The following is a 14201-nucleotide window of genomic DNA, read 5'->3' as shown; positions in this document are numbered from 1 at the left end:
AGATGTGGCATTGAGGTGGACAGAGAAGATGACCTTGGGTGGAGAAGGCTAAGAGGATGAGGCTGGTCTCTTGCAGACCCAGCAATACCTCAGGAGTTGCTTTCTAGGAAGTTATAGTAGCACCATCTTGGTGATACCTGCTTTTTCACAGAGTGTTGAGCAAGTGTGCAGTGTGAGTCTTCTGAGCTCTAAGATTATTCTGATTCTAGATAAATGGCATTTCTTTGGTTTATGCCTCTCCAGCTACAACACTCCCTGATAATTGGCCAATTCATGGAAGAGAATGCCATGCTCCTCTTGTTAATGGAAGTGGCCTGTTACCTCTTCATGTTTTCCCCCTCACTAGGTTTTCTTTTCCCCATTAAATTTGGCAGCATTGTCCAGACGCCTTGCTGATGTGGTTGCGATTGTGCATTCTGGACATGCACTTGGGCTTTGGTTCAGCAGCCCCACATTACTCAGGGCTTGGCGTGTAGCACTTGCACCCATACATCACTCTCGAGTTTATTGTCTTATGTTTGCTTGCTGATCACCTCATTCTGGAGTGAGAAGAGACTCCCTCTGCTGCAATTATTGGCCCATTTCCTTCTGTAGCCAGTTGCAAAGCCATGCTTTGGTGCCATTAGTTATAGTTGGTAAACCGGGGCCACCATGGCCCCCATGACACTGGGAGCTCTGTGTATATAAGACAAAAATGGGAAACAATTATTTATTGTGGTCAGCCATAATGATAGGTCAGAGGGCCACCTGGTGAGTGATACATAAACTGTCCCTGAGCTTTTGCTTCACAGGGCCGACTACCTGCTTCTCTGAGTGGTGTTGCATACTGTCATGCCTTTACACCAGTCCTTTGGGGGACTGTCCCCATGTTGAAAGGCTTGGCAAGTGCTTGTTGTAGGGGTGAATGTTTGAGCAGTGCAGTGGGGTGGCTGAACAAGGGGCACTGAAGCTACACTTCCTGGATTTAAATCCTGGCTCTGCCTCTCACTAGCTGATGACCTAGGGCAAGTCCCTCACTCTCTGCAGCTCCCTGCCCCATTCAATTATTTGGAGAGTAAAGTGAGTCAGTGTAAACAAAGTTCTCACAACAGTGCTGGGCACATTGCAGATGCTCAATAGGTATTACTAATCATTGTTACCTAGGGAAAATAAGAAAGGTGTTCCCTCTTGGCACCACACAGCTTCTGGGTAGGGGGAATGCCGATATTAGGCCCACTCGATGCATGTGGAAGCTGAGGCCCAGAGAGAAGATAGTGAACAGCACAGCCAGAACTCAGATCAGGGTGAGTGGGGCACCGGGCCCAGCTCTCGCAACTTCAGGGCCCCTGAGGATCCCACGCTGCCTTTGTGCTGTACATCTTGCCAGTCCCAGCCCCAAGGCTGGAGGTTGGGGAGGTTGGCCAGTGGCCCAGGAGCACTTTTGGGAGTCTACTAACAAACCAGAAAGCCAGTGAACAGTAAGTTGCTAGGGAGTCAAGTTCAAAACAGAGTGTGATTGTGTTTTTAAAGGTTAGCTCCTCCCCTGTCATCTCTTCCATCCTCATGATCTTTTTGCAAAGGGGTGGGAGGTAAATAAATATTTCGAGTGCCTCTTTGTGGCTAGCATTATGCCAGTCATTTTTGCATTCAGGATCTCATTTCAGCCCATTACAGCATGTGATGGAGTTGCTATTGTCCTTGTTTTACCAGATGAGGAAACAGACTTATTGGGTCAGGGTAACTTGGCCAGTAAATGGGTCTGAGATCTGGGCTCAGGTCTGTCCTTAAATTGAGCATGTTTTTGTTACTCAGTATGGCTGAGCCTTTTTTTAGGGAAAAACCTTTCTCTTAGTAGTTTCCAAATTCCTTAGTAGAGCTGTTTGAACAAAAGGATTGTAGTTGCTTCTTCAAAAGGGGAGTGGGCTAGGCCTGGGAGAACCTGAAAGGTGAGCCCTCTTAGCTTCATCATTGTGACCACTTCTGTAGATCCAGACAGAATTCTGGGGTCATGTCATGTGTCCTTTCCCTTACCTGCCCCCTCTAGCCACCAGGCTCTTTTCGTCTCCTTTTCTTCCCAACCATGCTTCTGTCTGGTGTCCCTGCAATCCTCCCCTCTGCACTGCACCACTGACTAGGCACAAAGAAACCCAATATATCTACCAGGTACTGAGGCAAGGGCACCCTAGCATCTCTTCCCAGACCATGAGCTTGAGCTTCATCATGAAGAGCTGGCTGGCGAGGCTGGTGAGGCTGCCTAGCTGGCCCAGCACCACCTCCTGACTTCCCATGTGCATGTTGCTACCTGGGGAGCTGGCCAAGCATGTTGTGTCACCAAGCACACCACTTCCAGGGGATGCTGGCCTCGACAGAAGGAAAGGGTGGAGCTCTGAGCTGTCTTTCTTAGCATTCTCTTTTCCTGAGTGTTCCTGTGTACTGTTAATGTGCAAGACTCCAGCAGTCATGTCCATCTCCATGAAGCCTTTCTAGCGGGCCCCTCCCCTTTGCCCTAGCCTCACATAGTTCCCATCCTTCCTTTTAAATTTTAAATTATTAACATTTAGCGAATAATTTAGGCTCTCGGTGCCTGACTGCCCTGGGGGGCAGTGCCTTGTGTAAGGAGGAGGTGTGCCCCCAAGGACCTTTTCCACCTCGTTTGTGCATGGGACACATGACGGTACATTGCCTGCTCCTGGCTGCACTGTGAGCACCGCGAAGGTCTGGCCACAGCTTCCTGACTCTCAGTGAAGCACTTGGTGTCTAGTTGGGCCTCAGGGAGCAGCTAGGTGCGTCCCCTGGTGACTTCAGTGAACCAGCTTCCCAAGTTGTCTGATCAGCTTATGGCCTGGATTTAGGGCATTATGACCATCTGAATTTATAGAAAATCCTTTAGGTAAATTTTTAAAAAATATTTAGGGATAATATAAATAAAGTGCATAAAAGTGCAGTATCTTAATTATGGTGAAATACATATGACAAATAACATTTATGGTGGATTAACCATTTTTAAGTGTACAGTTCACTGACATTAGGTACATTTCTTCAAGGTATTTTTACATTGCAGTGTAACTGGTCATACCTTCTTGGGGTGAAACAACTGAATGATACAGAAGCAACTACAGTAGAAAGTGAAAGTACCCCCAACCTCAGTATCATCCTCAGAAGGAACCACTATTTTCAATTTGTGTATCCTTCCAGACCGTACTTGGTGTAGTGTCATGCAAATCTCTGTCAACACAGGAAAACGAGAGAGAGAGATACATGTTTTGAATCAATAGTTTTGTCTTTTAACTATAATTGAAATCATTGATCAATTGATTGCAATGAGCTTTCTTTTTTTGCAGTTAGCTTTTTTATGTGCAGTCTATGTCTGGACCCTTATATGGGGCACACCCAAACCTAGAGGAGAATGTTCTGTTTGACATCCTGGCCATCAGCTATGCTGCCTTTCCCCATTCACTCAGATGCCCAGGCTTGTGGGTTTCCGTCCTTCCTCCTGACCCCTTGCTCCCAACCCCTCTGGCTGTCCTTGTAGAACCTACTCTCAGATCCTGCAGTACCTGAAAGGTGTTAGTTATTGCCAACCTCTGGGGAATCACTGCAAGTATTTAACTTTTAAGGAAGGACCCAAGCCTTAGGTTGGAGGGATGAAGGCTAGTGGAAGGTGTCATTAACCAGCAGGCAAGGGCAGACACTTTAGATAGCAGTTAAGCCCTTAGACCACCCTGAAATCACATTGTTGGCCTTCAGCTGGCCCTGACCCCAGAAACCAGCCTAAATATTCAGCCAGACCCAAATCTTTCCCCCACCTTCCCCCTTGGGTACCTGGCAGAATCTGTGGTCAACAAGGAGAGCCCAGGATCTCCATGCTTCTGCTTAGCTCAGGCTCCAGGTCCCTGCGAGATGAGCCTTTGGTGAAACTCCACCTGCAGCATTTGGGAAGTAGACCTTATTTGCAGAATACTTTTCTCTGAGGCATGCATAGTATGCTTTCTTTATGTGAAGAAAAACCCAAGCCTTCCAATTCTTTTACTCTGAAGTGGGCTTTACCACTTTTGGTTAGTTTTATCACACTTGCTCTTCCTTTGTGTGGTTCAGCTCCTGGAGGTGTAAGGCAAGTTTTTTCCTTCCTTCCTTGCTTTTCTTTGTTGTTGTTCTCTCCTTCACATTGGATACAATATAGTACAAGAAGCCATGAATTCAATCAACAGCACATCCCATCAACCTCCTGCCCTGTTCCATATACCTGGTTTAGTGTTAAGAGCACAGTGGAGAGTAGGATGGACAGGACCCCTCTCCTTGGGTCTCCATCTGAAACATCTGGAGTGATCCAGCCTAACAAGGAGATTCCTGGGAGGCTGGCAGCCAGAAGCTCTTGAACAGAGCAGCAGGAATGATCTTGAATCTCTGCCTGTGTGTCCCAGCCAAGCTCTATCAGCTTTTCCATAGTAACTGTGGGATTTTAATGTTAGTATTAAGAAAAAAATCAGATTTTTAAGATATAAAACAAAAATAAATAAAGAGGGAAAATAAAGTTCATAATTCCAATGTGCAAGTGATTCTTGTTGAATTTTTTAAAGTTAATATGCATACATAATTAGAAATTTCAAACCTAATGGAAAGATACAGAAATGAAAAAATGTAAATGCACTTGTGTGGATGTGCACACACAGTGCCACCTGCCTTCTTTCTTTCCCCAAAGATGAAATCTTAATAAATTCGGAGGGAATTCCAGTCAAGATGGTGGTGTAGGCAGACATAGCTCGCCTCTTCTCACAACCACATCAGAATTACAACTAAAATGTAGAACAGCCATCACTTGGAACTGTCAGAAATCAAGTTGAGTGGAACCCTGACAACTACTGAATTAAAGAAACCACATCCATCCAGAGTGGTAGGAGGGGCACAGATGCAGAATGGGCTGGTCCTTCCCCCACATGTAGTGGATAAAAATTCAGGAGAGATATCTCAGGAGCAAGGAGTCCCAGCCCCACACTAGGCCCTCCAGCCCAGGGTTCCAGTCCCAGGAAAATAAGTCCCAACAACTTATGGCTGCAAAAACCAGTGGGGATTGACTTGGTGAGAGAAACTGCTGTAGCCCCAAGCAGCTACTCATAGAAAACCCACATTTAGACTCACTCCCTCTGAGCTCCAGCAGTAGGGTAGAAGCTTAAAAGGAACCATTGGTAAACAGAGAGAACCTGAAGTGTCTGCAGTCAAGGCAAGCAAAGGCCACTGTCCCTTTTCTAATCCTTCCCCAAATAGAGCCAGCAAGCTGGTACCACATCTGAGTCTCCATCAACTTGGCTAACACTGTTTGACCTGCCTTGGAGAGTCCCAGAGTCTCCACCCCACCTAACTTATGGGCCCACCCAAGGTACTTTTCCATATGAATGGTGGGTCTTGGCTCATGCTAAGTTTTCTCAAACAGGCAACAGCTGGCCTAAGTGAGGCACTAGCAGCAGCCAGCCTAGATTCATAGCTTGGCTTTACCTTAGAATCTCCAAGCCCAGCACAAGTAGCAGTCATCTCAACTTTCTTTATAGCTCAGGCAGGGTGGCCCCAGACAAAACACAGGTGGAGGCTGACTTTGGCCTGCACCATCCAGGAAAGCCCAGGGCCAGTGCACTCAATGGACAGCTCTAGGCCACGTTGGAGCACCACCACCCTGTCTGTCCCTATACAGCTGATCCTCCATGGAAGGCAGAGGTTGGTGGTAAGTGGGCACAACCAATCCCTGCAGCTACTGACCTGGGTAAATTCCTCCCATTAGTCTGCCAATAGCAACCAAGGCTCAACTGCAAGAGGAGGGCTTACTCAGCCCAAACAAAGAGTGTACCTTGAGGATCCAGTTTGGATGATAGTGGAGGCTGTGTCACTGGACACTGCAGGACACCTACTACATTAGATCCATACTACCAAGACATGGAATCAAAGCACCTCTACCTAATATATGGAAACAAATGCAGGGAGGCTGCCAAAATAAAGAGACAAAGAAACATGGCCCAAATGAAAGAACAGATCAAAACTCTAGAAAAAGAGCTAAACGAAATGGAGATAAGCAATCTATCAGATGTAAGTTCAAAACACTGGTTGTAAGAATGCTCAAGGAACTTAGTGAGGACCTTAACAGCATAAAAAAGACCCAGTCAGAAGTGAAGGCTACACTACTTCAAATAAAGAGCAATTTACAGGGAACCAACAATAGAGTGAATGAAGCTGAGAATTAAATCAGTGATGTAGAACATAAGGAAGCAAACACAACCAATCAAAACAATAAGAAGAAAAGCAAGTCCAAAAAAGTGAGGATCGTGTAAGTAGCCTCTGGGACAATTTCAGGCATTCCAACATTTGCATCATAGGAGTGCTAAAAGGACAAGAGAAAGAGCAAGAAATCAGAAATATGTTTGAAAAAATAATGAAAGAAAACTTCCCTAATTTGGTAAAGAAAATAGACATGCAAGTCCAAGAAGCACAGAGAGTCCCAAACAAGGTGGACTCAAAGAGGCCTACTCTAAGACACATCATAATTAAAATGCCAAAGGTTAAAGATAAAGAGAGAATCTTAAAAGCAGTGAGAGAAAAGAAGAGAGTTATCTACAAAGGAGTTTCCATAATATCAGCTGACTTCTCAAAAGAAACTTTGTAGGGTAGAAGGGATCAGCAAGAAGTGTTCAAAGTCTTAAGTCCCTGCAGTATGAAAAGCAGGGACCTACAACCAAGATTGCTCTACCTGGCACAGCTGTCATTTAGAATCAAAGGGCAGATAAAGAGCTCCCCAGACAAAAAAGGTATAGGAGTTCATCATCACCAAACCATTATTTTTTTCAGAAGTTTCTTTAAAAAAAAAGAAAAAAATATATGTATGAAAAATATATTTATAGATATAATTGATTATGCTATTATAGTTGCCTGATTTTTTTTCTCCCCTTTCTCCCCCTCTGTCCTATACACCCCTTCCCGCCAGCATTCCCCCCTTCCCCCTTAGTCCACACATCCATGGGTTGTACATTTAAGTTCTTTGGCTCCTCCATTTCCTATACTGTTCTTAACCTCTCCTTATCTATTTTGTTATTTATGCTCCTTACTTCCTGTACCTTTTATCCCATTCTCACCTCCCCACTCCCAGCTGATAACCCTCCCTATTATCTTCATTTCTGTGTTTCTTCTCCTCATCTAGCTGTCCTTTTAGTTTGCTTTCATTTTAGGTGTGGTTATTAATAACTGTGAGTTTGTTGTCCTTTCACTGCTCATGTTTCTTTAACTTCTTTTTCTTAAATAAGTTCCTTTAACATTTCATATAATAAGGGCTTGGTGATAATGAACTCCTTTAACTTGACCTTATCTGGGAAGCACTTTATCTGCCCTTCCCTACTAAATGATAGCTTTGCTGGTAGAGTAATCTTGAATGTAGGTCCTTGCCTTCCATGACTTGGAATACTTCTTTCCAGCCCCTTCTTGCCTGCAAGGTTTCTTTTGAGAAATCAGCTGACAGTCTTACGGGAAATCCTTTGTAAGTAACTCTCTCCTTTTCTCTTGCTGTTCTTAAGATTCTCTCCTATCTTTAATCTTGGGTAATTCAATTATGTTGTGTCTTGGTGTATTCCTCCTTGGGTCCAACTTCTTTTGGACTCTTTGATCTCCCTGGACTTTCATGTCTACTTCCTTCACCAGACTGGGGAAGTTCTCCTTTATTACTTTATCAAATAAGTTTTCAATTTCTTGCCCTTCCCCTTCTCCTTCTGGCACCCCTATGATTCATATGTTGGAATGTTAAAGTTGTCCCAGAGGCTCCTAAGCCTCTCCTCATTGTTTTGAATTCTTGTTTATTCATTCTGTTTCAGTTGAATGTTTATTTCTTCTTTTAGTTCCAAACTATTAATTTGAGTCTCGGTTTCCTTCCCTTCACTGTTGGTTTTCTGTATATTTTTCTTTATTTCACTTTGTATAGCCTTCATTTCTTCCTTTATTTTCTGACCATACTCAATCATTTCTGTGAGCATCCTCATTACCAGTGTTTTGAACTCTGCATCTGATAGGTTAGCTATCTCTTCATCACTAAATTGTGGGTTTTTTCTGGAATTTTGATCTGTTCTTTCATTTGGGCCATATTTGTTTGTCTCAGCACACATGCCACTGCCTTGCCATGTGTCCTCTCTTCCCTGGCTGCCCATCTCCACCCCTCCTACCAGTCTGGATGAGTGTTTTGGGTTTTTTTTAACTCCTTGTTTGTCAGACTTTAATACAGTTTGATTTTCTGGTAGTTGTGGTTGTTTTTTGTTTTTAAATTGATTGTTATCCTTCTTTTGGCTTTGCAAGGAAGCGAAGCATATCTACCTATGCCTCCATTTTGGCTAGAACTCTGGATGTTTCTATTACCAAACCATTATTATATGAAGTCCCTTATTTAAGAAAAAGATCAAGCACTGTTGGTGGGGTTGCAGACTGGTGCAGCCACTATGGAAAGCAGTATAAAATTTTCTCAGAAATGGACCTGCCTTTTGACCCAGCAATTCCACTGCTAGGATTATATCCTAAGAACCCTGAAACACCAATCCAAAAGAACCTATGCACCCCAGTGTTTATAGCAACATAATTCACAATAGCCAAGTGCTGGAAGCAACCTAGGTGCCCATCAGTAAATGAGTGGATCAAAAAACTATGGTACATTTACACAATGGAGTTCTATGCAGCAGAAAGAAAGAAGGAGCTCCTACAGCATGGATGGAACTGGAGAGCATTGCACTAAGTGAAATAAGCCAGGCAGTGAAAGACAAGTACCATATGATCTCACATTTAACAGGAACCTAATCAACAAAATGAACAAGCAAGCAAGATATACTGTATTTTTCAGACCATAAGATGCACCTAGGTTTTAGAGGAGGAAAATAGGGGGAAATTTTTTGAAGCAAAAAATATGGTAAAATATTTAATAACATAAATAACATAATATTTCACCAATGTAAATGTAAACAGAACTCAACAACAGCATTAACAACCATTATTCCCCCCAAATTTGGGGGGTGGAAGTGCATCTTATAGTCCAAAAAATACCCAAAGACACTGAAATTGAGAACAGGCTGACAGTGACCAGAGGGGAGAGGGGAGGGGATTATAAGGGGAAAGGGTGAAGGGTTTGCAGGAACAATTATAAAGGACACATGGACAATAAATAACAAGGTAGGGGATGGAAATGGGAGGGAGGTGGGAAGGACTGGGGTAGTGGGCAGGGGTGGGGGAAAAAGCAGAAAACTGCACTTGAACAACAGGAAAAAATGTTTATTAAAAAAAGGAAAAGTTGAAAACTATGAACAATAAAATGGAAAAAAATACAAATTAACAATTGAATCTAAAAATCAAACTAACCAAACAAGAAGAACAGAGACAGAATAATGAATACAGAGAGCATTTTGATGGTTGCCAGATGAAATGGGTGTATGGGGGAATGGGTAAAGAGGTGAGGGGTTAAGAAGTACAAATAGGTAGTTACAGAATAGCAATGGGGATGTAAAATACAGTATAGGAAATAGAGTAGTGAAAGAACTTATATGCATGACCCATGGACATGAACAATGGTGAGGGAATTGCCTGGAAAGTTGGGGATGCTGGCTGGAGGAGGGACAAAGGGGGAAAATGAGGACAACTGTATAGCATAGTCAGTAAAATACAATTTTTTAAAAAGGAAAAAGCAATCTTAATATATTCTTATGCAGCTTTCCAAGAAAAAAAAAATGTGTTTCTATGAACATCAGGTGGAGCCTTCAAAAAGCTTTCCCTGAAAGGAACCCTATTTGTTCCCTGTTCTTGCTTTTTCATCCCAACGCTGTTTCATATCAGTCTATCACTGTACAAAAAGACCATAATTACCTAACCACTCCTCTGCTGATGGACATTTAGGTTATTTCCAGCTGTTTACTGGGTAGGTTGCATTTTAAAGGTTTGAAATTTCCCCAGCAAGCATGCCTTCCTTTCTTCCACTCCTCAACACCTGATCACTGAGAAAAGCAGATCCCTTTGGAAAGTTTTAAAATTCATTTTCATAGTTGACTTTTTATTTTAAACATAGGCAGGGAAAGAAAGGTAACTCATTTATATATTGGATGCTTACTGTATTGCCAGACTCTGAAGGAACTTTGTATCCAGGATTTTATTTAGTTTAAAGTCAGAATTACTTTCCCCATGTTTTAGACTAGGAACCTGAAGCACAGAGAGGCCCCACAGCTACGGTGAAGTTCAGCTACAATTCACACAGCTCTGACCAGCCCTGGACTTTGTGCATGTTTTAATTCCCTTAGCTCTATCAGTTGGTCCATACATCTTTGTCCACACAGAGCTCAGAAAGAGGTTTCTACATCCATACTCGTGAATTTCTGCTCAGAACTTCTAACTGGGTGGTGCCTTGCTCCTTGTTAGGTCTTGGTTTTCTCTTTCTGAAAGCTTTGATTGTGTACGGTATGATCTAACATTCACTGGGAGTGAGTGGTGATCAGAGGAAGCTGGCACTTCATTTGGGGCCCTAACTAACTGGGTTCCGGTCCTTCGTGAGAGGATAGGGGGCATCTGGGGCTGTGTTCAATCACATAGCATCCCAAGTGAGCCCTGATGGATGCTGTCTGTCAAGTAGTGCATGCTTGGAATGCTCTGGGCTCTCGGTGGTTGGCTTCTGTAATGTGCTATCTGGGTTTCCTGAACACCAGAATCATGTCTCAATACACCTGTCATTTTTGTTGATGAATAATCCTAAGTGGGTAAATAAAAATTAATGTTTGTATTTGGATGCTAATTTAGCTTTCAATTACGTTTTGTTTGAGTGATATTGAAATTAATTTGTGTTCCTTGAGCACATTCCACTTATTGGCAAGGTACTGCAGCCCCCAGAATACAGTCAGTGGTTGTTTGGGGTAAATTCAGAAGATGGATAAACCATATCAAGATAATGGAAAAGTTTACTTGAAAACTTTTCCCTTTTTAAAGAACAAAATGATGTCTGAACATCATCCAGATCCCGGCAAGAGAAAAACTCTTCAGTCAGAATCCTGCCCCAAACAAAGCAGAATTTTCTTTTGTCTTTGCTTCTTTCTAGTCCTGGTCTATTTGCATGTAAATACCTCTTAGAGAGTGCTGAATATAGAACTGAGTTTGAGCTCCTGGTAAAGCACTGTTATTTTAGGAACAGCTTGGGCTTTGGGATTGGGCAAGCTTCTATGAAAATTCTGACTCTGCTGCTCGGTAGCTGTGTGGCTTTGGGCAAGTTGCTTAATACCTCTGAGCCTTTATTTTCTCATTTTTAAAGTGGGACTGGTGATCCTTCTATCTCCTGCTTGTTATACGGGCAGAGATACAGCCATGTTTTCCAGAATATGGGACATAACCACTGGTAACATAACAGGCCTTCTTCATTTTTGTTAGAAGCCTTCCTACTTTTTAAGGAAAAGCTTCTTCCTTTGGGGCAAGTGCCCTTTGGGTATGAGCTTTAACTGATACTCTCGGCCCTTCTAAAGAAAGCCAGCATTTGGCTGCGTTCAGTCCCCTTGCTTTTGATTTCTGTTATTTATTTTTACATTAACAAGGTACACTGGTATTTCATTTCCTTTAGTGATACACAGTTTCTTTTAAAATAAATTTATTTAAATAAGAAGTTAATGATAACATCACTGTGCTGTAGTCAAAACATAAATTGTGCATATGGCACGTTGGTTTCAATCCCAGCTTTGCCACCTCTTGGCTGCGTGACCTCGGATGGGTCATTTAATGTCTCTGAGCCTCAGTTTCCTCATATGCAAAATGAAGATAATAATAGTACTATCTCATGGGGTTGTAAAATTGTAAGTGAGATAATATAGTCAGAGTCCTTAAAATACATCTGGCACATACAAAAATTCCATAAAGTGTTAAGAGAAGTTTTTTATGCAAATGATGACCTTCAGGAATACCGAAGGGAGCTGGTGTTGGTGAAGTGCAGTTTCTGATTTAGGAGAGTGGGCAGTAAATGGTAGCTGGTGTTATTGTTTTGATTATATGATAATGATGATGTTAATAATAGTCATAACAACAAACTAAAAGGTAGCATTTGTTGTTTTGGAAATGAATTTCTTGAAGCAGAAACTCTCAGACAGCTTGATAGGATCCAGTGAGATACAAAGGTTAAAATCTTTGACCAAGGTTTGTTGTGTCGGTTCTACTTTCCTAGGCCAAGCCCAGCATTCGGTGCTTTATTAAACCCACCGAGACACTTGAGCGGTCCCTTGAGATGAATAAGCACAAGGGCAAGCGGCGGGTGCAAAAGAGACCCAACTACAAAAACGTTGGGGAAGAAGAAGATGAGGAGAAAGGGCCCACTGAGGATGCCCAAGAAGATGCTGAGAAGTCTAAAGGTACAGAGGGTGGTTCAAAAGTCATCAAGACGAGTGGGGAGAGTGAAGGTGAGTGCGCCCGTGAACCCTGCCCTGCTGCTCGCGCCGCCAGCCAGGCTGTCATTTGTGTCTGGTCCCCTCTGTGTGTCAGCAGGTGCTTCCCTTCCTTCCTGACACTGGTGTGCCTCACTCTAAACCAGCAATCTTCAACCTTGTGCATGTCATGGCACACACAAAGAAACTGCTAAAATTCTGTGGCACACCAGAAAATACAGTTTTTGCTGATCTGACAATAAAAAATAGGTACAATTTTGATTCATTCACACTAGATGGCTATTGTGTTGGCCATTGTCATTTTTGTATTTGACAGTCTAAGGGAAAAGAGGTCAGTGCCCCTGACTAAATAGTCAGGTATTGCATGTTTTCATCTTTGTGGCACACAAGTTGGAAATTGCTGCTCTAAACCACCCAGACATCCGAAGGCAGATCCTGTACAAGGACCGCCCTTACTGGATGGCTGACCTGCAGCAGGGTTCTGTCCTCTCACCCTGGGCTTCACTTTCCCCACTTGTAAAACGGAGGTAACAAATAGTATTTACTTTGTTGAATTAAATGAGTTAACATATGCAATGTGCTCAGAACGGTGCTTAGCCCATATCATAAACATTTGCTGCTACTACTACTGTTACTACTACTATATTATCATCATTATTTTTATCATTATTGCCGTTCTCCTTATTCCTGATTACTGGGTTATGATTTTTGACAGAAGTCACTGTTTGCAGTGCACAGCAGGGGGAAAAGGGGGCACTGTTTAATGAGCTTACTGCTTTTAATAAGATTGGTTTTTTGGAATCAAATAATGCAATATAATCCCTTGGATTCTTACATTAAGATTTTTTTAAAGGCCTGTGTGTTTACAGTGAGGTATACTTGTGTTTGTTGCCTCAGTGCTAAATGAGCAGAATAGTTAGGGCCTCTTTTTAGACTTTGTTAGGAATGATTCTGTTTTATTTTTCACCTCTTAGGTAGATGCTAAAACCTTCTCAATCTGGAGATAATGGTCTGCTCTTGGATTAAGCAAGTTTAAACTGTCCAGTTCCTTGTGTCATGAGCCAGGCACTCAGCCACACAGATGGGGTTCCTGGCCAGAGCCCTTGGCACTCAGGGTGAAAGAGGTGATGGGGTGGGAGCAGGCTGGAGGCTCCGGTCACTGAAGGTCAGCTCCCACCACATTCCCAGCACAGGCACGGGCTGTCTTCAGCTCCCAGTTGTGTTGTGCTGGCCATGTGGGGAGTACTTCCTGCAAGCTGTCCTCCTGGGTCCTGGGATAGCAGTGGCTGCTCTGAAGCCAGCTCTCTTTGGGCCATCAGCCTGGGCTATGTGAGTCCCCAGTCCTAGGCATCTGAAGCTGGGAAATGGAGTGGCTCAGCACATCAGTGACTGGGAAATCATTTGTTTGGGGGGATTTGCTGCCAAGACCCATCCCTGCCCCACCCCAATGGCCCCATTCTGATTTTCTTGGCAGTTGTCAGTGAATGTTGTGCTTGCATTTCAGTACGTGTCACCAGAGCTCCCCTTTGGTGCCACCTGGGCCTCTTTTGAAGGCTTAGATCTCCAGTATGCTTTTATTTCTGTTCAAAGCCTGCAGTAAGCATTCTGGCTCAGAAAACTTTTACCAACAAATATCACTTTGATGAGGAAGGGGATAGAGGGGAGAGGGGCAAACACAAGGGAAACCATACTAGTTTGCTTATTTAGATCATTTGGATATTTGTTTTAAACTTGGGACAAAATTGTCTGATTAAACCCTAGATTTAGTTGTCCTTTGGCCACATTGGAGCAAAGGGGTGACTTTATCTCATTTTATAC

The 14201-nt window shown here is 43.1% G+C and overlaps 1 protein-coding gene across 4 annotated transcripts in view; it reads left to right on the top strand.

Annotated features, from left to right (window-relative positions):
- CLEC16A (C-type lectin domain containing 16A) overlaps positions 1-14201 on the top strand; it is a 219307-nt gene that overhangs the window by 47489 nt on the left and 157617 nt on the right. For 3 of the 4 annotated variants that reach the window (XM_053672127.1, XM_037151192.2, XM_053672128.1), the window contains exon 10: positions 12167-12398. In XM_053672127.1, the coding sequence (XP_053528102.1) occupies positions 12167-12398 (232 nt within the window). The remainder of the gene's footprint in view (positions 1-12166; positions 12399-14201) is intronic. The other variant, XM_037151193.2, reaches the window with a different exon arrangement.

This window comes from Artibeus jamaicensis, unplaced genomic scaffold, assembly GCF_021234435.1.
Source record: "Artibeus jamaicensis isolate MK-2021 breed Jamaican fruit bat unplaced genomic scaffold, CSHL_Jam_final contig_729, whole genome shotgun sequence".
NCBI classification, from domain to species: Eukaryota; Metazoa; Chordata; class Mammalia; order Chiroptera; family Phyllostomidae; genus Artibeus; species Artibeus jamaicensis.
Note: the sequence above shows the minus strand (reverse complement) of the source record. Positions and strands in the feature narration are given on the sequence as shown.